The sequence below is a fragment of the Cyclospora cayetanensis genome, unplaced genomic scaffold, assembly GCF_002999335.1.
Source record: "Cyclospora cayetanensis isolate NF1_C8 unplaced genomic scaffold, CcayRef3 CcayRef3_contig_112, whole genome shotgun sequence".
Taxonomy (NCBI): domain Eukaryota; phylum Apicomplexa; class Conoidasida; order Eucoccidiorida; family Eimeriidae; genus Cyclospora; species Cyclospora cayetanensis.
The window spans coordinates 105,262-131,317 of NW_020312051.1; the positions used below are offsets into that span (position 1 = coordinate 105,262).

The following is a 26,056-nucleotide window of genomic DNA, read 5'->3' on the forward strand; positions in this document are numbered from 1 at the left end:
TCTACACGACAGCGCAGGCTGTACGCTGCAGCGCCAGGCGGTGTGGCAACTGAGCGGCGCAGAGCGCCGCGCACACTGGCAGCGAAGGATCAAGGCAAAAACAGTCGAGCACCTAGAGAAATACGCACTCACGTAAAGCCCGAACAGCTTCGTAGCTAGCTAGCTTGCTTGCTGGGTAGCCAGGCAGGCAGGCATCTGGAAAGCTGGCTATACACCGGGACGGCCAAAAGATGCCGAAGGCGGCTGCGCCCGAACAGGTGCGCCTTTACAGTGCCTCAAAGCAGCTGGCTGCACTGTCAGCAACGTAAAGCATAAGGAGTGAGAAACTGAAGGTGGCAAGCACCTAAGCAAGTGGGCGGCTGCTCGATGGCCCACAGGCAACGCAAATAGGCGTCCACGCAACGCAGTAGTTACCTACGCAATGCACTGTTTTACCGTAGGCTCATCCGCGCTAACTGAGAAACAGCAGACACGAGGCACTTGCTGCTTGCAGCCGCCGAGGGGCTCAAGTCGTCCGAGGTTGCGCCGCGGATAGCCAGCAGACGTAATGGAGCACCCTCTGCGGCTGCTTTCTTTGTGATCGAGTCTTAGCGTGCTTCGTGAGCGCGTGTAGTGGCTGACGGCTACACGAGTGTGGGCCTCAACGACTCTTTTTGGAGGGCAAATCCGTGGCAGCCCGTCCATTTTAATTCAAAAGTACATACGAACCTATTACGGAACCAATCAGAAATCAGGGGGGACGGTGGGGGAGGGAGAGGGGGAGAAACCGTGGAGCGAGGAAGCGCAGTGAAGTGCAGAGGAACTGAAGCGGTTTGCTCCAGGAGAAACGTCGAGTAGGCTGAGTTCGAACCCTCTAGAAAGTTCAAAAAAAGAGCTTAGAGTAGGAAAGACGGCGAATTCCTTCCTCTCTCTCGCTATATATACACATATATGTGTATATACATATATGTGTATATACAGCCAAACGCCCTCTGTTCAGACGCCCGGTTCCCTCCCACACACAGTCCATGGGAGGCAGACCAACGGCACACGAACAGGAGGCAGGCTGCATGCATCCTTCGCTGCGTGTGAGAAGGGGGAGAGGGGAATGAGGGGGGAGAAAGCATGCTCGCCAGCTCCGCCGCCCTATAAAGCCCAGGCAGGCAGGCACAAGGGAGTTACGGAGGGCTCAAATCTCTGCGTGGGTTAGTAAGCTCGGATCTCTCGCCATTTGTGTGTCTTGGATCTCTTGCGGAGGGAAGAGCCGCTTTGGCCTCCTCCTCCCCTGTTGTTGCCGGTTCGATATCCGTCCTCTGCTTCGTGCGAGGCGTGTGATCGCACCTGATTGACAGCCATTCCAATGCGCCGCTTGAAGGCCGTTGCATGCGCAGAGTCTGTAGCCCACCCCAAGTGTAGCGGCTGTGGCTCCGCTGCTGCCTCCGGAAATTGCTGCCTGATCGGGTGCATGCTCTGCAGGGGTGGTAGGAAGTAGGGAGAATGCAACCGCTGCTCCTGCCGCAGCCTCGCCTCGTGCACTTCTTTTCCCCTCAGGTGTCGATACAGTGCGAGGCAGGGGTCCTCGCGTGCCGCTGCGCTGGCGAACGCCTTCCACGGCATCGCCCAGCGCCTGACGTCGGGTGAGAGCTCGTAGAAACGCATGACAGCTTTCATCTTCTCCCCAAAGACGCTGCGCAGCTCTTCTGGAGGAGTGCGACACACATACGCGTCAATACCACCGGCATCGTCGATCGCGTGGAGCGCAGACGTCGTGACCTTCACGTTCTTGAGCGTGGTGTTCAGCGCCTCCGACACAAAATCCTTCTTCAGTACATTCGGCTTCAACTTGCGGCGGTGTTTACGGAGGGAGAAGGAGATCTTTGTGTGATAATTGTAGTCTTCGTCGTGGTACAACCCGCACTGCGAGGCGGCAGAGGGCGGCCTGCCGTATGCCTTCACCGGAATGGGGGCGAGGATTTGCTTCTTCTTGAAGCCCTTCTGAGCTGTCCGACCCAAACAGCGCAGATATTTGCCGAAAAGGGAGGCGTTCCGCTGCATCGTCTTCCAATGCGCGGCAGCCACGGGATGCGCTCACCGCTTACCGCCAAAAAGACAGCCAGGAAAGGCCTGCATCAGAGGCGGATTCCTCACGCCACCGTCACAACAGCTGCCGAGCGGTGTACAGACAACAAAGGCTACCGCCTGCCCATCATCATGATTGTCGCGAACAGAGCACTGGAGCGGCCAGTTGAGATGCAAAGCTTCTCCGCCTCCTCCTCCACGCATAGGATCTGCGGTCGGCCGAAACACGGGGTGGAGGGAGAGGGAAGGCGCAGCAGGCGAAACGGCAATGCTCAATTCAAGTGCCTCGAGGAGCTTTGAGAGCCGCGGAAGATGAAGCCTTTTTGTCTGGCGCAAGTCCCCAGGTAAATCCGCATCTCAAGAATGGAGCAACTAGAGTCAAAGAAGAAGGAGAGCACGCGCAATCGTGAATTCAAGAGGCCTGTATGGAGTTCGCCTCCAGGAATGCATGTGGCGGCGCAGGGGCATGCCAGCCCCAACATTGGGAAAGGAAATTCATGTTTGCTGGAAAATAAAAAACTGATCATCAGGCTTTTTTCTGCTCCATCCGGCCTTCCAGCAGACCCCTTTGCGCTGCTACTCGCAACAGAAACCCTCATGCACGTACTCCCACGCAGTGGCGCCCATGTGCAGCTTTGGTGGGGTGTAGTAACATAGCGAGGGCCCTGATCTGCGGTTAGCGCGATTTTCTTATTTTGGCAGGTGTGCGTGTTTGAAAGCTCCGTCTGCGGTTACTGGCCTCCTTCTGCTTCCCTGCGGTGTATCTCTGCACGGGTAAGTACCCGCATGCCCGACTAGTCCTTGTCTTGGTGGTTCTTCATCGTGTGGCTCATTATTTTTCTACCAAAGTGCTGCCCTCTGATTCTCCCGTCTTACTTTGCCCCCCCAAGGCTCTCGTGGACGCCGCCTCTTGGCCCCTTCCAGATCGCCTCGCCCCTCATCACGCTCACCCCATCATTAACGGTTCCTCTTCCGCCACAGCGCTCGACACCTCCGTCCCTTGCTTTCCTTGGACCCCGCTTCACGTCACGTCCTCCTCTTGCACTTCACATCCTTCTCTTGCACTTCACATCCTTCTCTTGCACGTCGCACCCTCCCCTCCAGTCGTTTCCTCAGGAGGCTCTGCAGTCGCTCAGGAAGATGACACTGCTGCAGGCTGTCTGCTGCGCCACCGTCTCGCTCGGGCCTATAGTAGCCATCTACCATGCAACTAGCTTGTGAGAGTGCTCCCCTCCTCCACCTCTCCCGTCGCTTCTTCTCTGACGTCTTCTCAACCCACCCCTTTCCCCAACCGCGTCCCCCTGCTGTGTCATCCCACGCACTTCCCTCCGCTCCACCCAAATTCTCGCGTCTACCCTCTGTGCCATGATCAGATCCGTGCAGACGGAAACTCGTCGGCTCATGGGCCTCTCTACCCTCTTTTACTGCTTGTACTTATTTGCAAAGGCAAGCGCGACACGCCCCTGAAGCCTCCTAAAGTTTTTGCAACAATGAACTCGCTAGTGCATGAGAAAGCTGACCACCCGCTGCAGCAACAGCTTGCCTGCTGCTGCCGATAGCCGCAGCAGTGCAAGTCTGCAGACGAGCCATCCAATCGGTTTCTGTGTCTCTCCTTTGAGTGTACTGTCTCTTTCAGAGCTTGCTGGTGGCCAGCATCCTTCCGGCGACGTGCGAGGAATTCTTCATGTGCAGTGTATGCGCTTCTTCAACTCCAAGAAAGCCCCTCACCGCATGAGTGGCCTCCTTCTTTCCTGCTTCTTCTTCTTTCTGCCTGCCTCTCCAGTTTCCCGCGTCTCTTTCGCAGCTGTGCGCATACTTAGAGCCACCCAAAATGTTGATTGCTGCCTTGTTTCAGGTAGTAGAGGACGTCGTCGCAGTCCTGATGGAGCTTTTCGCTCTCCACTACATTCTTGTATCCAAGTGCGCCAACACCAGTCCGCCATTCTCCCCACCCCGCATGCGGCCAGAGACAGCTGCACTGTCAAATTCCAGGCAACTGGCTGAATCCATTTTTGCGCGGTGCAACAACATGCGCTGTTTGTAATCGCATTGCACGCCCTCTGTGCTGGGTTGCCAAATTCGCTCTTCAGAAAGGCACTTTCTTACGCAGCTGAGACACGGCTAATTTGTGTTGGCCTCGGCTGGGCACTAGGACACGTTTTCTTCACGAATGGCCATTACATCTTGAAAGGTAATTTGCAGCTCTTCCATGAGGGATGATTCAACACGGAGGAGACACCTCGAAAGAGGCAGAGACGAGAACGCCCTCCCTGGTCTGCCCTCCTGCGTCATCATCCTGGTGCACTGCTGCTGCTGCTCTCTTTCTTTTTCTCTCTCTTTCTTTCTCTGTTTCTCTTTCTTTCTCTCCCTCTCTGAAGGCCTGCGTGATAGTACCGATGAATGCGCGAGCTCGTTGTTACTGCATGGGTTGCTGCAAGGGGCCGTTGCGGCTTTCAGTCTTGTTGATGGTGCGCGTGGCTTCAACTGCCAAAGTTTTCTGACGCAAGAGCGCCTTCTTACGAAGTTACCGATGCTCTCTTTTGGCTGTGATGCTCCTTTGAACTGCAGCCTTCTTCTCCAAATACTTCCGCTGGGACTGCCTGTACCTCTCGCTGCACGCCAGCGTCGCACCCGTCAGTCGACATTCCCGAGGCTTTCTGTGCCAGTGTTTTCATCGTAAACTTCAGTCGCCGTCATCTCTTCAGGAACCCCGCAGTACTCCTTCCCCTGCAAATCCCCTGCGTATATCGCCGCGTTTAGGGATGTGGCACTTCCTAACATGATCATTTCTCCTCCGCTTGCATACTTCTTACGACGTGTCGCCTCCAGATCATTTACCTTTCGGTGGCCTCTCTGATTTTCCTATCCACGCGACGCCATCGTCCCCTTCACTCACGCGTCACATATCTCGCTTTCGCCGCTCTCCTCGTTCCGTGGACCCTCACCCTAAGGTTAGTGACGGCCAGCATTCTCTTTAGTTCTGCGCTTTGTTCGAGTGTTTTCGCTTAATTTTACGTCCAACAAAGTCTGCCCGTACCGCTTTGCGTTGCCTTTTGACTTCTATACGGGTGTGCTGAAGATGGCGCTCTCCTTGTCGGTTCTACCGGTGCTCCATCGCTCCGGCCTTCCTTTCTCATTTGCTTGGTATCCCGTTCAGTGTCTGTTGTGGTGTCAGGCAGGGCCTAGGGTTGTCTTCAAGAGCATCTCAGTTTCTTTTTGAAGAGATTTCAGGCTTTTGCTGGCTGGCACTGCTGATCCGCCTGTGCATTGCGGTCTGTGCCGGTGTCTCGACGTACCTCATAATAAGGGATAGACCCGGCACCCCAGGCAAGGGGTCCAAGGGAGGGGCTTTTTTCCGCAAGGTGGAGTGAACGATTAATTTCAAAATTTGTAGTGATACAAATCAGATGAAGGTGGCACGAGGAAAAGGAGGGGGAGGGCTTAGACATAGGGGGTGCTGTTTGACCCTTCCAAGCCCGCGGGTATGTATTCATGGGTCGAATCCCTAAAATGTATTTCTGCGGGTCAGACGTAGGATATTGGCAGCTCTGGAGAGTTCTCGCAACTGTCCGCAACCTCCCTAGGCGGCATTGGCCTCATCGGTCCTGTACCTGGTGCAGTTCGCACTGCTTTGCCACAGGCGAATAAGCCTTATTGATATCGTATTCGGCATCCAAGCTCACTCGCGCATATATCTGCATCCTTCATAATTATATGTGTCTTCTGCGCTCTAGGTACAGGCCTTTGAACAGTGTGCATGATTGCTGCCCACGTTTGTTGTAATAGAACGTACATATCCATAGAATATTTGTGGTTACAACAACTCCCTCTGTACTATGCACGCACATTTCATGGAAGAACGTTGAAGCCTTTGATGCTAAACGATTTGAATCCGTTTCGAACTGAGAAAAATTCGATGGTTGGCGAAACTTCAGTCTATCATGTAGAACTCAGCTGATGGTTCCCAGAGACCTTTCGTACCAACTGGACCCACAGGTTCCCGTTGGACAAAGCACGTGGGTGGCTGCATGCTTACTCAGTTCTTTCTTGCATGAACAGTCCACAGGGATCAAAGAGCTAGAGAAACTTCTTGTGGAAAGAAATTTCAGCAGTGAAAGCAATACAGGCGATAAAGTATGACTGTCAGGCAGTCGTGTCCTGCCTATTTTTAAAGGGATTTTGCCGAGAGTAGCCTAAAGATACGAGCACTTTTGAATTATTTGTTGCTCCTCATAACCAGGGATACGCAGTCTCTCCTGTTACGGCCAGAACACAGGATAGGAAAGTAAAGGGGCTGGTCCAATCGAGGGTCACTTCACACGTCCTTGCATCTTGTAGGCCCTCTGTGCGTTTGGGGTTGTTGACAAGAGATTAGCTAAGCCAGGCACACGTCTAGTAGTGTGGTTGTGGCTTTTCAAGAACACGGCATTGCTTCAGACTCTCCCTTGCTCCCTTTATATGCTTGCTGCAAGCGCACACGTTCCGGACATCTCTTTGCTTTACCGAATGTACACTTTAGCAGGATATGCTGTTACTACGCCGTCAATAGAGTGTTTCCACTAGGCTATCCCTACTTGAACGGAGCCAAGGGTGGCCATATTGGTTTGGTGTTAAACGACATGCATCTACCGCGGGGTCCGTCAATATATTTGCTGTAGACGCCTTTAGGCGTATTTGCATGCGTGCGAAGTCTATTTGGGATTGCAACTCTCAACTTTAAGGGGGCTTCTACCATCATATCTTCTGGCCCTTTTCTTCCTTGACGTACAACGCCGGTAGTGCACGCTCACCTGCACTTCCGCTGCTGTCACTGCCTTGCATGCAACTCAGATGTGATGAGACATGATTAGTTAGCCTGAGATGTACAGTTTCCCATGGGCCAGGCGGCGAAATATCGCTACAACAGCAAGGGGCACCTTAGCTCCGGGTCTATCCCACTGATGCTAGACTTGCAGCGTGTAAAAAGGTAGAAGAGGAAGGAGGTGCTTACATAGGGACGCCAAACAGATTTCCATCCACTTTTGTGTCAGTTTTGGAGGCTCAGTGACTGCCTATGAAGGGCTCATAAGAAACATTGCTCCAAAATGCTCTTCGACCATTGTTCAAGGTCTCTGTGTTTACTGGTGCATACAAACAAGTTGAAGCCTGGAGTTAAGACCTCCACAATTTCAGTGTATACAAATTCCGCAGCGGACCAAAGCCCCTGGGCGATTAAAAAGCTGGTTTTGGTTCATCTTTCAGCCGTCCGCATAGGTTGGCATACTCTCCTTGTTAACCTCAACTGGATTACGTTCTTCCTCGTGAGCAATAAGCAAGTCTAACGGGCAAGCAATGTCAGATTCTGATGCAGACGACCGTGCACCTTGCAGCGGATCAGCGAAACTTGACAACTTCCTACTATGCTTTATTTTATTGAAAAATTTGTATAAAGTTTATTTTTTGACCTATATTGGTACATTATTTTTATTGCAGAGTACTCGTAGCACGATAAAACGATATATAAGCAGTGTATTGTGCGTGTATGTGTGTTCTAGGTGCTACTTGCAATCGCTGAGCTTGCTCGAAGAGCTTAGAGAATGCTGCTACGGGCAACCCAACTGTCCTCCTTTTCTCATAATGGAGTTCGGAGGCGGCACTGGCAGAAGGAGAAGGGAGCTTTTCTGCAGAACACTCAACCTTTTTATCAAGCGTGCATCAAGCCTGGAGTTCCTACCGAGACTCTGGAGGAACCCTAACACTTCTGCTTCTCTTGTATTCTACTGTTTGAAGAATACAGTATGATTTATCTCCTCTGTGTGCTTGCTAAACTACTTTGTTCGACTGCATGGGATTGCCAGGATTGCTATAGGCGTGCATTCCGGATGCCCGTTCTCTCCTTCGGCCAGAGGTCCCGTGAATTGAAGGTGCAGGAGGGGGAAAGCCAAGAGCTTTTCGAGATGGCGAGGTAGGTATGGCCCTTCAAGCTGCTTCTCTTTTTTGACAAATTTCCCCCCTCTGTGGAGGGACACGTGGAGGCGCGTTGCACGCACACCCTTTTGTGTAAATAATGGTCCTTCATTGAAAATGCTAGATTCTGAACACAGACGCACCGTACCATCTATTCTTTTGAATGCTGCCAAGTAATACGCGTGTAGGGATACCGTGTGGGGGCCGTGGACACCCAAGGAGGGGGCAATACAGTGGCTGTCAGAATAGGGAAAAAATCCAGTTTTTAAGAGCCTATGAAAATCCCTTTTCAATAATGCCCTCACTTTTCGCTCTTCCTATTTTTCGCTTGGATACTCGCTGAAAGGCGCTATTTGTAGTAGAAAAAGCAGCGTGTGCAGATGCAAGGTCGGGCGCCCGGACGAGCTTGTCGGTGCTTCCTCTGCTCTCTGCTCGACGGTAACGGCGAACACGTTAGTATACAGCAAATACATGACACAAATTGACGTAAACTTCAAAGTACCATCCTGCAGTACATGGCGTGTTCGATGATCATTCTCTCGAACAGTTATGTCGGCTTTCGTCGGCTGCGGCTGCGTCCCCGATGATAAATTGAAGGGCACCGCCACCTTCGGCCTTGCACATATCCTTCTCCAAGACATGATATATGTGAGCAGTGCATAGCATTGTCTGTGCAGGCTGCGACCCATTGCTTTTTCTTTATTTGTTAGGTGTTCGTCCTTCCTGCTGCTGACCTGCGTTGAGCCTCTGGCAGCGATTCGGCAAGCAGTTCGCAAAATGAAACACCAGCTGTCCCGCACCGCCTTCTCCCTGGCATGTCTAATATGTTTTTTGTCTTTAACCCACACTCATGCCACCAACAAGAATACCCGTCAGAACGGTTGGTTGTCACCCATTTCTCCAAGAATCGACGGGCTCCAAACAGGCTCGCCTGATCATTCCGCTTTCCCCGAGACCTTAGCCAAGTCAACAGGGTCTCACTGGGAGCGCCATAAATCCCTTGCAGAGAGGTTGCCAAAGGTCGACCCCTCTCAGGATCTTGTCAATAGGCGCGCCACGCTGACGAGTGTGCAGTCCAATGAATACTTCAATGAAAAGGGGGGGCCTCCACTACCGGCTAGGCTCCGTGGCCGTCTGCAGAAAGCCCATGGGGCTGCTCGGCGATTTGCTGCCGGAGCCGCACGGAGGGTTCAACAGGCATGGGGTGGCATAAAGCTTGGCGCCCGACGGATAGGCCGGGGGTTACTCAAGGCAGTGAGGCATGTCGCCAGGAAAGTCATGAAGAGACGGCAACCGCGGGGTAGATATACGACCAACAAAATAGAGAAAACTAAAGCATCCGCCGACAGCCTTCAAAAAACTTCGCTTGGAGGCCCCGATGATGCGCCAGACAACAAGCCCCCTCTCACAAAAGTTACCACGGTTGAGTTGCCTAGTTTAGGAATTCCGGAGGATATCGCGAAACCCCAGCAGACCGAAGACACAGGTGTTCTAACTGATATCCCTGAAGGCACTCCTCAAAAGCAGAATGCAAATACTCCCCCTTCCGGGTCTGTGACGTCAGAGGGTTCCACTAGTGATGAGACCTCGGATGAGGATGTCTGGTATGATACTTTTTCGTCCCTCGGTACTGATAACGAGAGAACGCCATCGACTGATCTGCAGTCTGGTACTCCAAGTCCAGAGCCAGAACAACTGGGGTATGACGCAAGCTCGGAGGCGCCCGCGGTAAATAACGGCCCTACCAACTTGGAGTCAGTGGATCAAGGCCAGGACGAGCAAGGCTTTGAGGTAGTTGATGCTGCGAGCACCCCCATCGAATCGGATTATGGCGGAGTTCAAGAGCAGCCTAAAGGAGAAGCCCATCAGGACAGGTATACCACCGCTATCAAATCAAGTAAGGACCTACAAGACGCAGAGAAGAAGTTCCCACATTTAAGGGCTCTTTGGAGTCTGTTCAGTAAAAGTGGCCGACTGGGGGCATCTGTAAAATCGATGCATTCCCTGGCGCGTGAGTTGGTTTCAACGCTCATCAAAGCAAAAAATCCTCCCAAGGACTTATCGGAAGACGCCAGGAACGAGCTGGATATGCTGGCACGGCTGGCGGAGGCAGAAGACAGCGTGAAAAGGAAGAGAGATCTGGCGGAAGAAGCGCGCTGGTTCGCTTCGCCCAGCTCAGTAATGAGAATAGCCAACGATAAAGAGAGAGAAGATCTGGAAAAAATATCGGCATCTCCGATGATGTTTCTCTGGTCACCCAAGCGTCTCATTACGAGCTTGTCACCTTTGATGAACAGGGTCAAGGACAGTTTGCCTTTGTCTAACGACGCATTATTGGAGGAGATCAAGGCAAGAGAGGCATTGCAGGGAGAACTAGCAGCTTTCAAAGTTAGTAAACAACAGGAAAACCCTACATCGACTCGTAGCAAAGAACGGCTCGAAGCCTTTGTTTCGCAATTGGGTCTGCTGGCGGACCGAGAGGCGTGTTCCATTGCATCAGCCTATATCTATAAGAGAGAGAACGAGCAACTCGATGCGGCTATCAATGATGCCAATGCGAGGAACTTTGGGAGCATGGCTTTGAATTTGTTATGGTTCCGCAGCGCTTCGAGAGGGACGGAATCCGTCCCACAGGAAATAGCACAGCAATGCGAAAGATACAAAAATTCAAGTGTCATTGGACCGAAAGAATCGGTAGCAGAGCTTTTGTGGTTTTGGGAGGCTGCAGATGTACGTGGATGAAATGTTGTAAAGCCATAAATAGTGAGGTGCAACCAGCCAGTGGCCGCCTGTTTGGACAGCAGGCCCATGGAATCATGAAGAGGGAGGGCGGAGGAACCTGGGTACAGAAACAGTCAACAGCTATTTCGCATGGTGATCCACCACGACGTGAGCTAGCTTATGCTCTTATGCAGCTGACGCGCAGCTCGAGGTGGGGATAGTCATTTAAAATGATTTTAGTGTGACAAGAGACTACAGACTGGCTTAGATACAGCAGATGACGCTGCGTAGAGGCTATACTGCATCGGTTCTTAAGCGCACCCCTAGGCCGAAGCTATGTTAGAGAAGGGAGTAGCCGGCAAGGTGTACAACTGCCAAGATTGTTCTTCCCCTCCACTTTCACGGGCAATGGAGAAGGAAGCATATGAATGCGCCCTTCTGGTCCACCTGACATAAATAAGATTTCTTTTCTTTTTTTGTTAAATCGAAACTTGAACAAAGCCAATAAGTTGCGCATTAGGCTTCATTTATGGGGTTGAAGGGGAGTGTCGTCTCGGCGGGGCCCCACACACGAAAGAATATGCCAATTCTCCACCGCTCTCCTCACCTTGAAATAGCAAGTAGAATGATATAGAGAGCAATATGATGGGGATGGAAGGCTAGTTTCAAGTACCCCTGCACGCTTCAGTTCGGCAACGGTGTCTGCCAATCGGCAGGAGACCATTAGACTCGCAGCCTTGACCCCTCCTAACGGAGTGCCTGTGCTCATCAAAGCCTCAAATAAAAGGATTTCACCTCCTCCCGCCTTTATTTATGGGATCTGTGTTCAGTGTACTCCTGGAACCCCCGCGAAGGTGCGTGGCAAGATCTAGCAGCTGAGAGCTTTCAACAGTAGACGGGCGAGCCGCTAAACACCCCATCTCCGCAAACCGTACTTCAACGCAATATCCGCGTTCACATAACTTTCAAGCTGTCAACTCTCCTCAAAATTCGGGCTGAACAAGCGAATTGGTGATTCGAGGAGGCAGACACACGCCGAGAGTTGCAAACGAAGGGCCGGCTGATGCCCCCTACTACTCCCTTGCTCCGCCATTGTTCGTTTTCCGACATTTGGCAAAAGCTTGAATTTTATGGGTGTTTGCGGGAACTCCCAGCGTCCTTGAAAGAATGCACCTAGGGTCGCAAATATTTGGTGCCCAGTTTGGTGCCCACTCCTTTAAGAGCTACATCCCAATTATTGCTGCTATTTTGGTGGCCGCTGTGGTGGGAGAGATTGCACACAATGCCAAAACTCGGCGGCACCAACGAGAGCACGTCCAGAGACTGTCGAGAATGAGACAGCTGGTGAGAAGGCAGAGGAGGAGGAGGGACCTCGCCCTTTTGGAGGCAGAAAAGCGAGAACGGCGCGCTATGAGGAAGCTACCACCAAAAAATCGCAAACACAGGCACTTGTATGAACCAGAAGGACGTGAAACAGGGCATGCGCCTGACGAAGTGGATTTGCCACCGGAAACCACACAGTTCATGCACCACACAAAGCCCCAGCGCTACCAGACCCATGAGGCACCGAACTTGGAAAAGAGCAAAAGTGTGAGATGTAATGAACAGATGGAGCAGAAGGGCAGGATCTCCACGCGGTTCATGAGTGCAACACCTGCAACCGGCGAGGAAGACAAGAAGGCTGAAGGCAGGTAAAGAGCACTTCAGCGAAAGCTCCGCTCCCAAGTCATAGCCAGAATGTACATCGGATCGAGATGCATACAAATGAGAGTAAGACGCAGGCAAAGAGCATTATCGGAAAGTGTGCTGCAGTGGCAACAAGAAATCGCCATCCTAGCCTGCCCCAACCGACAGCCAAAACCGTTTCCGGCGGGAAGAAGCGAAAAAAAACTTCGACCATGCTGCATTCTGTTTCTTATTGACAGGGCTTGGTAACCATATACAGCAAATGCTACAAATAATATTCAGCCTGCTTCTAAAAGAACCCTGCAGGCTGATGCCAATAGAGTTCGCCACTTTACATCCTCTACGTGCTGTTGCACGTAGACAGCATGAAGATCAGTAGCCCTCTAAACTTTTGCTCCTTGCGGTGAGGCCTCTGCCTTCTCTTCAGAATTATTTCCAGAAAGTGATGCATGTTTTACTCAACGAACTTCCTAATGTCCAGCGGTCCTTTGATTTTAGAGTTGCATGAGTGAAACTGCGTATCATGAAGTATGTTGGAGAAGTTATCCTACCCTCTTTAACATCGTAACTGGTACTCTTGCTGTTTTCCACACTGTTGCCCATTGCCTATTCAAAAAAAAGGTCCCATTTTGAATGCCGACATCAAGCAAGATCAAGTAGATACGATTCAAAAAGGCCTACCTCTTCCGGCTGATTCGCTTTTGCCGATCGCTTAGATGAATCTTCGGAAATCCACCGGTTTGTTGTCTGCAGCGGACTGTGCAATGCAATAAAACGGGGTTCCTCGCTTCCACCAAGTTGCAGCTTTTGAAAGATGCATAGTGACTCGTTTTATTTCCATGGAATAACCGTACGCAGACTCACAAATCGATTTTGAGTTCCTGGTTCTCCTTCAGAAGCCGCTTGAGCTAACGTGGGACCGCACTACAGTAATACGCCATTCAAGCAACGGCAATAATGATCAACATAGTACCTGCTTTGGGGACCCAAATGGGAGCGCCGTGGGATGACCAAGTTGATGCTGCCTTCTGGCGCTTGCGCTCCTCCTCAGCCATCTCGGCTGCGCATTTAAGATGCTTGTCCAGTCAACCACCGTGCTGATTCCGTTGACATCTTCCTCTCTTACCTTCTAGATTTGCAACCTTTGGAATCAGTATTGGCATGACAAGACGGTTCATGAGCCGTTCAGAAATGGCAAAAAGAGCCCGCGTACTTGTGTTTTTATTTCATGACGCAAGTCCATCAAAAGGCTGTTGAGCTGCGACTTGCTGAACCGAAGCACCTTCGCAGGCTGCACCTTGAGTGCAATATTTGGTGGGGAGCTCATTAGGTTGGCCAGAAAGGTTGAATTCTGTCGGTCCATGGTGGACGCCTGGAGGTGGGACCCCTCCGATTCATACAGATTAGCACCGCTGCTTTCCCCCGTGCAATGTGGAAGATGTACCATAGAAAAACTGATGATGGAAAATACTAGGAGAAGTATCCCCATTCTGCCGGGCAAGTTCGTCTCTGCAGCTCTCCAACGCTTCCACGATAAAAGTATGCAAACGGATTGACGCATGTCGACCACTGCTGCCGATACACAAGAGGCAATCGCCGAATCTCATGAGTACATTTGAAGACGAGCCAGCAGGCATGTCTTATATTCAAGTCTGTTTTCCGTTGCATTGCTAACTACAGATTAGCCTAGGCAAACAAATCTGAAGCCCTGAATATACCTTCTCTGAGTCGCTGCGTTGCTTGGTAGATACGAAGGGCAGCATCAGGACTGCCGGGCATAGTCGGAGGAGCGGGCAGAAACGGAAGGAGTTTTACGCATCCTTATTTCTGTTTTTAAGTGCGCGATAGTACTTAACTATGAGAGGAGGAACTGCCAGTAGTGCCCTTTCGGAATCTGAATGCGTCGCACGCGGCGCCGATGCTCCAGTACTCTTCCAAAACTTTTGCGACTACAAAACTGGTCCAAAACACCCAAGAGTGCTTTATTTGTTTACGTCTCACATATGGAATGTAGTTGCACGTGCGGAAGACTCGAGCTTGCCTCTGTCCAGCACCGAACCGTTCCCCCCTTCCTGGCCGTCTGCGCTCCTCGCGGCTGCAAGGTTCCCTCCCGACGAGTTTTCAGACGCGTCCCCCACGATAGACCCAGTGTTACGCAAAGTGTGTCGGAAGGGCGGAATTTCTGAGAAGTACACAAGCTTATAGTTCAATCCTTTGCCGCTGAACCAACAACCGAGTGGTCCCAGCCGCGTTGCACAATTGCGGGGTGGGGCTGCGGCAACACTTGATTTAGGGAGGGACACTGGTAGGTGGCGCTGCCTCGCGTGGCTATTGTCAAGCGGGTTTCCCCCATGGTCTTTGTCTGCCTCCTGCCAGCTAACAAGCAGAAAAACTTGCTCGTTGCCTGGGGAACGCAGGGCCCGACCTACATCCCTTGAACGCCGCCGAAGGGGGGCGGCAGCAGCCAGCACCTGACACTCCCGTGTGTGGTGTTCCCGCTTTACGGCGCTCTGTGTTTCTTGCGTTGGAGCTTGGGGACGCTTTTTGGCGCGCGAGAACTCTGCCAGGGGCCGCATGCTCGGCTGCACCAAACGAGGGGATGTATTTGGCGGGAGGCTGGATGCAACTGGCGCCTGCGGAAAGGGGGAACCTGAGACACCGCGGAGCCGTGAAACTCGCGAAGGACTCTCTGTCGGTGGAAATTTCCTTCGCGTCTCCCCTAACACAGCCCGCACTTCTTGCAGAGGCGTGGCGGTTCGACGGTCGGCTGGGGAGGGGTTGCAGGTCGGGAAGACAAGGGAAAAAGCCCGCCTGCGAGCGCGTGCATAGGAAAGCGGGCAGACTGACTGTTGGACTGCATGCTTCCCGTAGACAAACCCCTCCTTTTGGGGAACTCCGCCGCGTGTAGAATGTTGGGTCTGGTGGCTGCTGCAGAGCTTGAACAGCAAGAGGGAGAGCCTCCTGCTGCCACTTCGCAGGAGCCGGAGAGTTCGTCTTTCACAGAGTCTCGGTGGGCTTTGCGTCCAGAGCGGTGCTCCCTAGCCTTTCTCTCCTCTCCTCGCAAGCGCCTCCTGCGCCTCCTGCAGAAGCAGCTAGCTTCTCAGCTAGCTGCCGCCAGCGAGGGGAACGATATCGACCCTCGTCGGCGCCCCCCCCACGCCGCAACTCCCGAGAGCATCCTCGCTCGCTGGCTCCTTGCAGATCCGAAGCGGTTGCGGGGTGGCTTCTTTTCGTTGGTGCGGCAAGGGTCCTGCAGCAGAGGCAAGAGCCTCGTCTCGCATCTCCGTTGGCAAGCCTCCTTGTCTCCGAAAGAAGCAGCGGCAAAGGATCCTGGCGTCTCTTCCTGCCCCTCCCTGCTGCAGTCTGCTGGCGGAGCAGCTGGGGACGCTGCTGTGAACGCCGCGCCGCACGGGGGGGGGCCCACGACGCCAGCAGCAGCAGCAGCAACACCGCAGCAGCTTGCTGCAGCTGTCGAGAGCCCGCATCTAAGGCTGGAGAAGAAGAGGGGCTGCAGACGCAAGGAGCGAGCAGCGTCGCCGCTCGCAGGAGGGCTGCTGCGAGGCGAGGAGGCTCTCCAAAGAGCGAGTCGACGGCGCTCGCTGAAGGAGGCCAAGCGTCTCGCGAGAAGAAAGGAAAGAAACACAGAAACCGTGCCAGATCACAGCGCCTTGCGCGGCTCCTCTGCTGCGACGCTGCCGGAGCAAGTCTGCTGCGTCCTCTGTAGCCATCCCTCCCCGCCCATGGGGGGCGGATGTCTTTGCGCTTCGCGACTCCGCTGCTGCGGAGACGTTGCTCAGCAGAGACACCCGTCTGCCTTAGGGAGCGCGAAGGAAAAGGCATCTTTGACTCCTGAGCAGCCTGAGAAGGAGCTGCGAGAAGAGCAGCACGGCGCCCACGAGAGGGGGGGTCTCCTCGGAGCAGGTGCCTCTCCGCGTGTTTCGAAGCGCGGCGCCGGAATTCTTTCGGATGGAATGCCGAAGCGGCGCCGCGTCTTGCATGCGGACGCTGCCACGGGGGGAGAGCCGCTGCAGGATCGACAGAGCCCTCGTATCGAAGTCTGGCGACGTTGCGAGGATCCGGGATGGCGTGCGCGCGCAACTGCCGCTGCTGCTGCATCAGCGGAGAGTGGCAGCTGGTGGGAGCCGTCGGAGGCTGCAGGGGAGCTCCCTGTGGTGCCGTCGTTGCTGCTGCCGCTGCTGCCTTCCATCTACGCATTGCATGCGCAGCCCTGGCCTCCTCCCCCCGCGAAGCGGCGTCGCTTTGCGGCGCGCAGACGGAGGGGGCTGGGGTGTTTCGGTGTCTCCTCTGCGCGCGTGGAGGCGGCTTTCGAAGGCTTTACGTGCCCTTCTCCCCCCGCTGCACAGACGGCTCAGGCAGGCGGAGGAGGCATGCACGGCTCAGACACAGCAGCAGCAGCAGCAGCAGCAGCAGCAGCATTGGAGGGAGCCACACCGACTGTAGCGGCTGTTGCGGCTGCCAAGGCAGGGGGGGGTGCTTTTGGGGGGGTGGCCTCATGGGGGAGTGTTGCAGATGCGGGTGCTGTGTCGGTGACGGAGGAAGAAACGACAGCCGCTCAGGCTTGCAATCCAGACTCGAGGGAGGCTCGCACTGCCTGTGGGGGATGCGTAACGGACTCCCCACCCCTGTGTTGTGGTGCTTCCGTTGTGACGGAAGTTTCGGGACGAACAGGAGACGCAGCAGCAGCCGCCGAAGAACGCGTGAGCGACACGTTCATGTGCAACAACAGCCCCTCCTCAGGCGCTCTCCCGATGGTAGAAACTCCCGAGGCACCGCCCCGTAGACGGAGGGGCAGACGTGGAAATTCTGTCGCAGGAAACTGCGCGCCAGCTGCCACGACGGCTGCTCCGTGCGGGAGCGTCTCCGCCGTTCGCGACATTGCGACGGCAGCAGCAGCTGCAGCAGCTGCTGCTGCAGCTGCAACTCTGGGAGGCGTCGAACAACATCGCGAGCAGCACACTCCGCCGCCTTCGAGGGTCCGCAGGCTGTCGAGAGTCGTTGCGTGCACTGGCTTGAAAGACGCCGAGGCAGCAGGGGCGGCAGCGGAAGCCAAGCTTGCCGGCTTACTGCCAGCAGACTGCAATTACAAGCGAGAAGCGGAGGCGCACCACAACCCCCGCAAGCCCGCCTCGACAGCTGTAGCAGCAGCGGGAGCGAACGTGAAGAGCAGCGTGGTCGGGTGTGCCTGCTCGACGGGGTGTCTGCCCCCCCCTGTGAGTGTCGCAGAGGCGGTTGCTGCAGTAAAAACGCCACCAACGGCTCAAGAAGGCTTCGCTAAAGAAACCCTCTCTAGCGAACCCCTCACCCCTCCGAAGGAGGCTGTCTCTTCACCAGAGGCACCCCTCTTCGCAGGAGCACTGCCCCCCTCCCCCCTCTCGCCTCCGCGTCATCATGTCGCCTTGGCTCGAATATCGCAAGGTTTGCTGGTAGGTCCCTCTTCCTTAGGCCGTGGTTCAGGGCTAGGCGTGTATTGCTGCCGAGATTTGCCTCGGTTATCCGTGATCTGTGAGTACAGTGGAGTGCTGATCGACAGAGGCACTGCGCTCCTGCTGCGGCACATGCGCTGTGCGTCGCACGTCATCAATGTGCAAATGCAACACCTGTACCTCCTAGGCTTCCACACGCCCTTTCCTCTCTCGGGAGGAGGAGCCTTCGTTAATGATGGAAGATGGCGCCCCGGTGGGGGGGAGGGCCCAGGGGTGTGCGTGCGGTTTAAGGTGATGTTCGATCGTTATAGGGCAGCGCAGCGCGTTGTCATAGTGGCTCTGAAGGATATTCGGAAGGGGACAGAGCTGCTCACCTCGTACGATAACGATTACTGGAGACTTCTGGCGCAGACGCATCACAGAAGATGCAAGTAAAGCCGCTAGACGCAACGTGGGGGTTCCTTCGATGTACGCATCGAGGCACCTCTGATGTATGCGCCCCTTTGACGCCAAGCTAGGCGCCGTACGGGGGTATATATATGGAGATGCAGATACATTCATGATTCTCTATATATCAAGTTGTGTGTACGTGTAGATAATATATCTCTACCTATATGTCATATGTGCCAGTGTGTGTGTGTAGTTACACCTGTCTCTCCATACATATGCATGGAGACGTCTCTGTCCAGGCGACCGTGCATGCCAAAAGGGTGTAGGGGTGTGGTTCCAGCTTCGATGCGGGGGCACATGCAAATATGGACGTCCGGTGCACATTCGCACACATTCATGTACCTCGGTAGCTTCTTAATATACGCACAGAGGAAGGTGCATGCATGTGTGTGTATGCGGTTTCCCTCAATATCCATATGTATATATATTCAAGTAAAGGGATGCGCCACGAAGCGTCTGTGGGAGTGTTGTTAAAGGGTCACTAAATGGCTTTGGCTTTCAATAAGGGCTGCCCTGCGGACCAGACTGGAACTGGAACCCCCACAGTGCTTCTGCTAGCGTCTGACTCCCCGAAGGCAGAACGCCCGGGAGAAAGCATGGGAAGCAAAGGGAAGGTGAAGCATGCAGAGGCTAAGGGAACATTAGGAGGAAAGCTGTGGGAGGAAGGAAGAGGCCTGTCCTGTCTTTTCGTTCCACCCCTTGTATCCTCCCGCGTATTCTACTTCTTGTCTCTTGGACCTCGTATTCTTTTACAATTGATTTGGAAGGCCGCCGCGTCTTATTCTGAAAGGAAGAAAGGCCACACGTTTTAGACGGAAAGAAGCACAAATGCCAAGGGGAGGGGGTAACGACAGAGTCAGGGAACCTACAGTAAAGCGAGATACGGGAAGGGTTCCGTGTATGCTCTCATGTTCGCTTTTTGTCTTACTAATGGGAGATCCTCTAAATAGCCCTAACTAGTCTTGTGTGCATGGGCGAAAGTTGACTGAGCAGGGAAAAACATACTGGCAACCCAGCTGTGTGTAGAGGGGGCTAGGCTGAACTTCCCCACTTTCTACCGCACATCTTACATTCAACCAAAAGTTAGAAAAGCATTCACTGATTGATATTTCTGCTCGTATATATTATTTATGCCCGAGTAGCGTTAGCTGGATACAACAAGACGCAATGTGTGTGCGTGTGCTGCGGTAGATGTGCTCTGCAACTCGTTGTGACTAGTCGGACTGCTTAAAAGCTGCAGGCAGCTACGCACAGTCTAGCTGAAATTGTGTTAGCTTATCAAGGACAGGTGCCTGGCTGTCAGCATAGACGACGTCCTAGTGTTCAGCCAACACGTTAAAGGGTGCCTCCAGTAGGTGCTTCAACTGTTGTGGGACAATCTGTGGTATCTATAGGCACGTAGTGCTCGTTTTCATGAGAACAGCTGTGTGCATAGGAGCGTGTATCGGCTACAGGCATGAGCAACTAAAGCAATCAAGGCGTGCCGTTTACCTGTACGCACCCGCATGAGAGCTGCGAAGTTCTGTGGGCTCGTATCTTGCTACCGATACTTTTACTTAAGAAATGCAGTCTATGGCCTGGACAGAGGAGGCTTCTGTAGTAACAAGGACGCTCGTTGCCTGCTTTACAATTCCTATGGTACTTGCTTCGCCCGATTAGAGGCGTTATTTCTTCCTGACAGCAGAGGGAAGTGACGTAAGGGTGAGTGTTATTATCTCCCAATAGGCTGCAGGTTCTCCAAAACGCCAAATGACTCCTTGTTATTTTCCTTACTCCGATGAATGAGAGCAGCCCTATTCAATGCGGAAAAAGGAGCTCTTTATGATGGTGTGAAAACATACTGACACTCTATATGCAGGCAGCAATTCGCTGCCAGACCGATCATCAGTCTTTTACGCACCTTACGAAATGTGTAAAAGCATTTTAGAGTTTAGGGTTGCTTGCTAGATGGAGAGCCTCCTTCACATTTAATAGTTGCTGCATTGCAACAATAAGGCATCGCTGGGGCGTTCGGAGAGTGCGGTGGCGACCGCTTTGGTTATGTCCAGCGTGGAGTTCAATATAAAGTCAATCTGGTAATCCATGCTTCTATCGAAGTTGCTGGAGTATTGTGCTTTTGACACCCATGCACGCTACAATTGCCAGGATCCAGAATGGCAGAAGGATTAAGCACTATTAAGTTGCGGATGCCCAGCTCTGATGTAAAGAAAGCAGGGAACTCAACGCCTGCACATTCCGACTGTGCTCCCATTGCCATTTGTGCGCGAAGCATATGCTTAAATACTTTTGAACCATGGCTAGATGCACCTCAAAAAAAGCGCTGATGGCTTTTTCTAGAGCCTGGGGATGCGTTTTTTGGCAGAGGAGTTTGGACTCTCATGGCCAGATTGTCACCAGCGAGAACCACACAATTCTCTTAAGCCCGACCATTTGCAAATTCGTCTTGCTCCTGAAGAATTTCAACCGATCTGACTGTGAGCTCTCTTGTGGGACTGCTGGACATCAAGGGTCAGGATGGTGTCCACACCGTTGTCGCCTGCCTCACCATTTCATCCCCTGCTCTAGTTCTGTCGCTGCTCGTCGATTACCGCGGAAATTCTTAACTCCTCTCTGTAGCCCCACTAATTCTTAGGCGTCCCTAGGGATGGGCATCCGAAGTTTGTTAGGGCGTTGTGTGTGCCTAAATGGCGTCTATCTACATGAACCACAGCATAACCACTGCGAACCACCTTGAGATCGATGGGGCCACACAGCAGATCAACCGCACCCTTTTGCAGTCTGTGCGACTCTATGCTCTCACAAGTCCTATCGCATAGCTTGATTTTTGTTCCTTGTGCTATATTGCCCACATCACACAACAAACACTCATCTACTCGTTGCACTCCTGCATCCCTGGTGTGCAATCAGGAGCCTCTTTCAGAGTTGGGCCTCGGCTTGGTGGTCGGACGTCAGCAGCCATCTTAGTAGCAGAGAAACTTAGAGAACATGTGGCTATTGCACGCGAATGTGTGCGCAAAGGACAAAAGATATAAGCACAGGATACGAATACGCATGGGTTGGCTATGACTTTCGAGCCTGGCAATTTGGTCCTGGTCGATCGGCAGGCCATGGGAGGTGCACCAGAGAGTGACGAGACGGAGGAGTTACGGCCAGATGAGTACTACCATTCGCCATTCTCTCACGAAGCGATGTTTTGCATACTCTACTGATTTGGCTAAAAGTTCGGAGTGCCGCAGAATTATGTATATTTTTTACATGAAAGTTTCTAAATTTCCCGTTTTTATTATCAGCGGACACACCGCGCAGACAAGTGACGTAGGCAGGGGTGGATGATACACACGGGGACGTGAAAGTTTTGGATACTAGGATTACTGCACCGAGGACCCGGTGGAGTCCAAGAGAACAGAGCTGAGGACTGTCGTCCATAGTGGCTGACAGAAAAGCAGTTACGGGACTCGCTAGGGGCTTTGGAACCGACTTCGCTGTGTGCAGTGGCACTATTTGCATGCACTGCAAAACCAGTGTGTAGTGCGAATGTATTTGCATAGTTTGCTTATGGGAGGCCCACACATTCCAACACGTTGACGACACAGAGCCATCGTGCCGCCGAGAATCGTGTTGCTTTGGTCCTTGGTCCGTTATTGGCGAGTGTGTGTGCCTTCTCCTCTTCGAGTTCACTTTATAGCTTGTTGCACAGAGTTGCTTTGCTAATGTGCCCTGGCTTTCGTGTATCTACCCGCCTTGAGAGTTGCGATGATGCAAAGACGCTTCTTCTTCTGCTAGCCTTGATGTAGTTTATGCCAGCCTACAGAAAAGGAACGCCCGGGTATTTGTCTCTGGAATGGGCGGCAGGGAGGGGAGAGGGAAGATGCAGCGCCCTCAGCTGCTTTTAAACTTTTCCCACCACAGTGCTAGTATTGAACAAAGCATTTAACTATTGAACTCCTATTTGGTTTGCTTGCTCATATGTCTTCGTCATTGCAAACTAGCGTTAGCTCGATACAACAAGATGCAATGTGTGCGCATATGCGCTAGATGCTATGTGCAACCAGTTTGAATGCCAAGTACTGGGGTCACCAGAGCGCAGCCTGTGCGCTGCTTCGCCTTATGTCGGAGCCCTGAGGGCCAGGGGGAGAGAAAGGGGGGAGCTTTTTTGCAGAACATTTAAAAACCTTGTACTACATTTGTTTGTAGTCTGAAACCAGGTGTATCCCCACGGGAACATTAAGCGGAGCCTCGAAGTAAGCAATGGAGAAATTTGCAACGCTGAAAGCGCATTCGCACAAACCTGGACGGGTCCTTCCCTTAAGGGCTACACACACCCTGCGTGCTTCGTTCTGGGTTAACAGTGCCACGAGAGCACTCCTGTTTGGGGTAGCAGAGTGATGGCTTTTGCCGAGACTCTGCTATCGTAGTTGCCCTCGATACTATTCCCTCTCGAGCTGAGCAGATAACAATTTTGATTGGATACACGTAAATTCACATGCACGCTTGCCTTAAGAGCAGATGCAGGAAGGTGGTGGAGCGGACCAGCTGCCTCTTTAGCGTTCTCGGTAGTGTGCGAAGTTGGCAAGGGCCCCTTGGCGTAACTTGCGGCATGTGCGCTTTGTAAGGCTCTTGAACTGCTTTGCCCCTCCCTTCTCCGCCTTCTCTGATTCATCAGCCCGGTTAATGGAGGCGGTAGCAGTTTTCAAGAACTTCTACTAAGGAAGATACAGGTGCAAAATTCAAGAACCGCCATGCGGTGTACAGAGAAATCTAACGCATTGCCACGTACGTGAAACGGCCCAATCCGTTGATCGCTACAGAAATAGTGTACCGTCATTAATTATTTGAAATTTGTCTCCCAAGCTCATACTGGCAATTCATCGTGTTCATTTTTTGGGGCTGTTGGCGCCCGCATGCCGCCCGCAACACCCCACTGCGGCTTCAGTTTTGCCTGCTCGGAATCGCCGTTTCTCCTTCTTCACCAAAATTCTGTGGACAAATTCTAGCTCGCTGGAAACAGAAGTTCGCCAAAATGAGTGAACGGCTGCTCACTGCGCTCGGGCGCGTCGGCGTTGCTGTTGGGGCTACAGGCCTTGTTGTCAAGTCGTGCCTCTATGATGGTGAGGCGCACGGGGTGTCTCACGAGTGCGCATTTTCTCAAAGGGAGCTGCGTGGCAGTGGCGGCGGGGGGGTGGACAGGGGCCCCTGGTGTAGCCTGGGGGATTTTGCACGCGCGATGGGAGGCTCCACTCGAAGCTCAGTGACGTATTCGCTGCTCCTTCTTCCGCCACACGCCCCGCCTCCCCAATCGCTAGTAGCTGCACGTAGCCATACACCGGATTTTGGGGGCGGGGAAGGGGCTTCAAGGGTCGGGGGGTAAGAAGGGCACAAAAGTTGCACTGCACGCGCGCGAGGCCAAAGAGTCTTCCTGAGGGGGAATGGGTAGAGGGCTTCATTATGAGCTCGATAAATGCAGGTGCAGAGACTCCTAGCACCAATCTATGGCCGCCGCAACAACCCACGCTTGAAACAGACACATCTCTCTCGGTACACCAGCCATGGCTCGTGCTCGGCGGAGCCATTGCATGCAGCTTTCTCTGCGGCACTTCGTGTGTGTTCTGGAATTTCCTGCAGTGGATGGCGGCCAGCGGTGCATCATGTTCAACCGGTTCGGCGGCGTTTCACCCCGTCCAATTGGGGAGGGCTTGCACTTTTTCCTGCCCTGGCTGCAAGTGCCGCATCTCTACGACATCAGGACGCAGCCTAAGGTGATTACCACTACTACAGGCACGCGCGATCTGCAGATGGTGTCTCTCTCGCTCCGCCTGCTGTACCGACCCAATGAGGCTCGCCTCCCGGTGTTGCACCAGACGTTGGGGCCAGACTATGCAGAGCGCGTGCTGCCTTCCATCGGCAACGAAGTGCTCAAGGCAGTTGTAGCTCGATACGATGCAGAGAGCTTACTCACACAGAGGGACCGAGTCTCCCAGGATATCCGAGAGAACATTACGCAAAGGGCAAAGCACTTTGATATCGAACTCGACGATGTCGCCATTGTAAGCTCTGCGAAAAAATCGCAAGTAGAACTGGTCGAGTGCAGGCCCTTCCCCGCCTCAGACGACCGCTATTGTTGCTTCAAAGACAGGCACTGCAGCTTGTGCTCTTATACCTGAACATATATCTATATATATCTGTATATATGTGTGTATTTTTGCCGAGTGTGTTTGTCGGTCTACCTTCCCTTGCGTGCACGTCGCAGATGCGCAGTTTTTTCAGCGTTTGACTGTTGCAGAGGCTGCCTCAGATTCACGGCGAAGCCTCGTTCTCTGCGCTTATGCATATCTCCCGTTTCCGTATGATTCCATGGCATGAGGGCCTACCGACTCCGATTCCGCTTGTAAAGCCTTGCTCTGCTGTGCTCCCTCTGCTGTGCATGTGCTGCAGACGCACTTAAGCTACGGCAAGGAGTTTGCACGAGCCATTGAGGAGAAGCAAGTTGCGCAGCAGGAGAGCGAGAGGATCAAGTTCGTGGTTGCCATGACGGAGCAGGAGAAGAAAGCAGCAGTCGTCAAGGCAGAGGGAGAGGCGGAGGCAGCCTCCCTTATTTCCAAGGCTATAAAGGAACACGGGGGAGGCCTCATTGAGGTTCGCCGCTTGGATGCCGCAAGGGAGATCGCAGACACGCTTGCCAAATCCAAGAATGTTACATACCTTCCTCAGGGCGTTAATATGCTCTTCTCTTCGCAGTAGGCCGTGCAAGTGCTCAGTAAACACAGTGGACGTCCACTGCACCAAGACGATGCCCAGCAGCAGGCTCGTGTTGGTACTAGGGGTGATGCTGCTGTTGCCGCGCTCGTAGCAGCATGTGCTGCGCTGCAGCAGAAACCAGTAGGGGGCTTGGATGGTCCGTAATAAGGGAGAAAGCCGGTCAAACGCGCTTTAGCTGGCTGCGCATACCCCTTACCCCTCCCTGGCTGCTTTTCTTTCTCTTTTCTGCCTTTCTTGCCAGTTCGCATCCTTTTCTGCGCCTCTCGGCATTCGCTACAGCTTTGGCACCTAGATCTCTCTCTGTACCTCTATTGGTGGTTTGCCTTTGCAAACAAAGTGTACTGTAAGGGAAGCATATGAATACCCGCTTTCAAGCGACCTTGGAGTGCTTGAGGCGTGGGTGCAGATGAGGTGGTCGCGCCAGAGAAGCGGTCACATAGATGCACACGGATTTCTAGCCTTCGGGCATTAATTTTTGTGCAGGCAGAAGGGAGGGAGAGCATTGATGCAGTAGTTCCTACCCATGCTGGCGTTTCTGCACGATATGGGCAGGGGGCCAAGGAAACACGAAATTTGTAGCGGAAAGATACGCCCAACATCGCATGGTCCTTGTCTAGATAGAGAGAACAGCCTCTAGGTCTCTGTGCACACAGAATCAATCAACCATCCTGGTTTCTAAGGTCCCTGTAGTCTTTGGCGGAGAACCCTCCAAGAACGCCTTGGCGGGCAGCCGTACAGAAAGAACTGCTGCCTAAGATATCGCTTTCTTTGGACGCCTGTATAGCGGCACGCGTTTTCTACTGTAATTGCATTGAGAACGTTGACATATGTGTCACTCGCCTTCTGCGCCTTCCCTTTGTCTTTTGCCTCCGGCTCTCCCTGCCGACTAGTAGTGCACCGTTCGTCGGAGGCACAGCCTTGAGATACCCCTTCCCCAGCTTTCCTGTTTACCACTCGGATACCCGAAGAGACTTTGTTTGATACCCCTAGAGTTG

The 26,056-nt window shown here is 53.1% G+C and overlaps 4 protein-coding genes across 4 annotated transcripts; 3 read left to right on the forward strand and 1 right to left on the reverse strand.

The window, feature by feature from the left end:
- Positions 1 to 1,185: 1,185 nt before the first annotated feature.
- LOC34622077 lies at positions 1,186 to 2,034 on the reverse strand. Its single transcript, XM_026335395.1, has one exon. The coding sequence runs from the start codon at positions 2,032 to 2,034 to the stop codon at positions 1,186 to 1,188; it is 849 nt and encodes a 282-aa protein (XP_026191180.1).
- Positions 2,035 to 3,198: 1,164 nt separating this feature from the next.
- On the forward strand, positions 3,199 to 5,429 carry LOC34622078. The gene is made up of 8 exons (XM_026335328.1): positions 3,199 to 3,275; positions 3,432 to 3,504; positions 3,695 to 3,751; positions 3,914 to 3,978; positions 4,149 to 4,249; positions 4,437 to 4,519; positions 4,888 to 5,009; positions 5,216 to 5,429. Exons 1-8 carry the CDS (start codon positions 3,199 to 3,201, stop codon positions 5,427 to 5,429), a joined length of 792 nt encoding a protein of 263 aa, XP_026191113.1.
- An 8,839-nt stretch (positions 5,430 to 14,268) lies between these two features.
- LOC113146827 lies at positions 14,269 to 18,290 on the forward strand. Its single transcript, XM_026335338.1, has 5 exons — positions 14,269 to 14,608; positions 14,942 to 15,195; positions 15,390 to 15,630; positions 16,198 to 16,797; positions 16,897 to 18,290. The coding sequence occupies exons 1-5, from the start codon at positions 14,269 to 14,271 to the stop codon at positions 18,288 to 18,290; spliced, it is 2,829 nt and encodes a 942-aa protein (XP_026191123.1).
- Positions 18,291 to 23,325: 5,035 nt separating this feature from the next.
- LOC34621390 (prohibitin-4, mitochondrial) lies at positions 23,326 to 25,043 on the forward strand. The gene is made up of 3 exons (XM_026335365.1): positions 23,326 to 23,413; positions 23,928 to 24,349; positions 24,738 to 25,043. The coding sequence occupies exons 1-3, from the start codon at positions 23,326 to 23,328 to the stop codon at positions 25,041 to 25,043; spliced, it is 816 nt and encodes a 271-aa protein (XP_026191150.1).
- Positions 25,044 to 26,056: the final 1,013 nt, after the last annotated feature.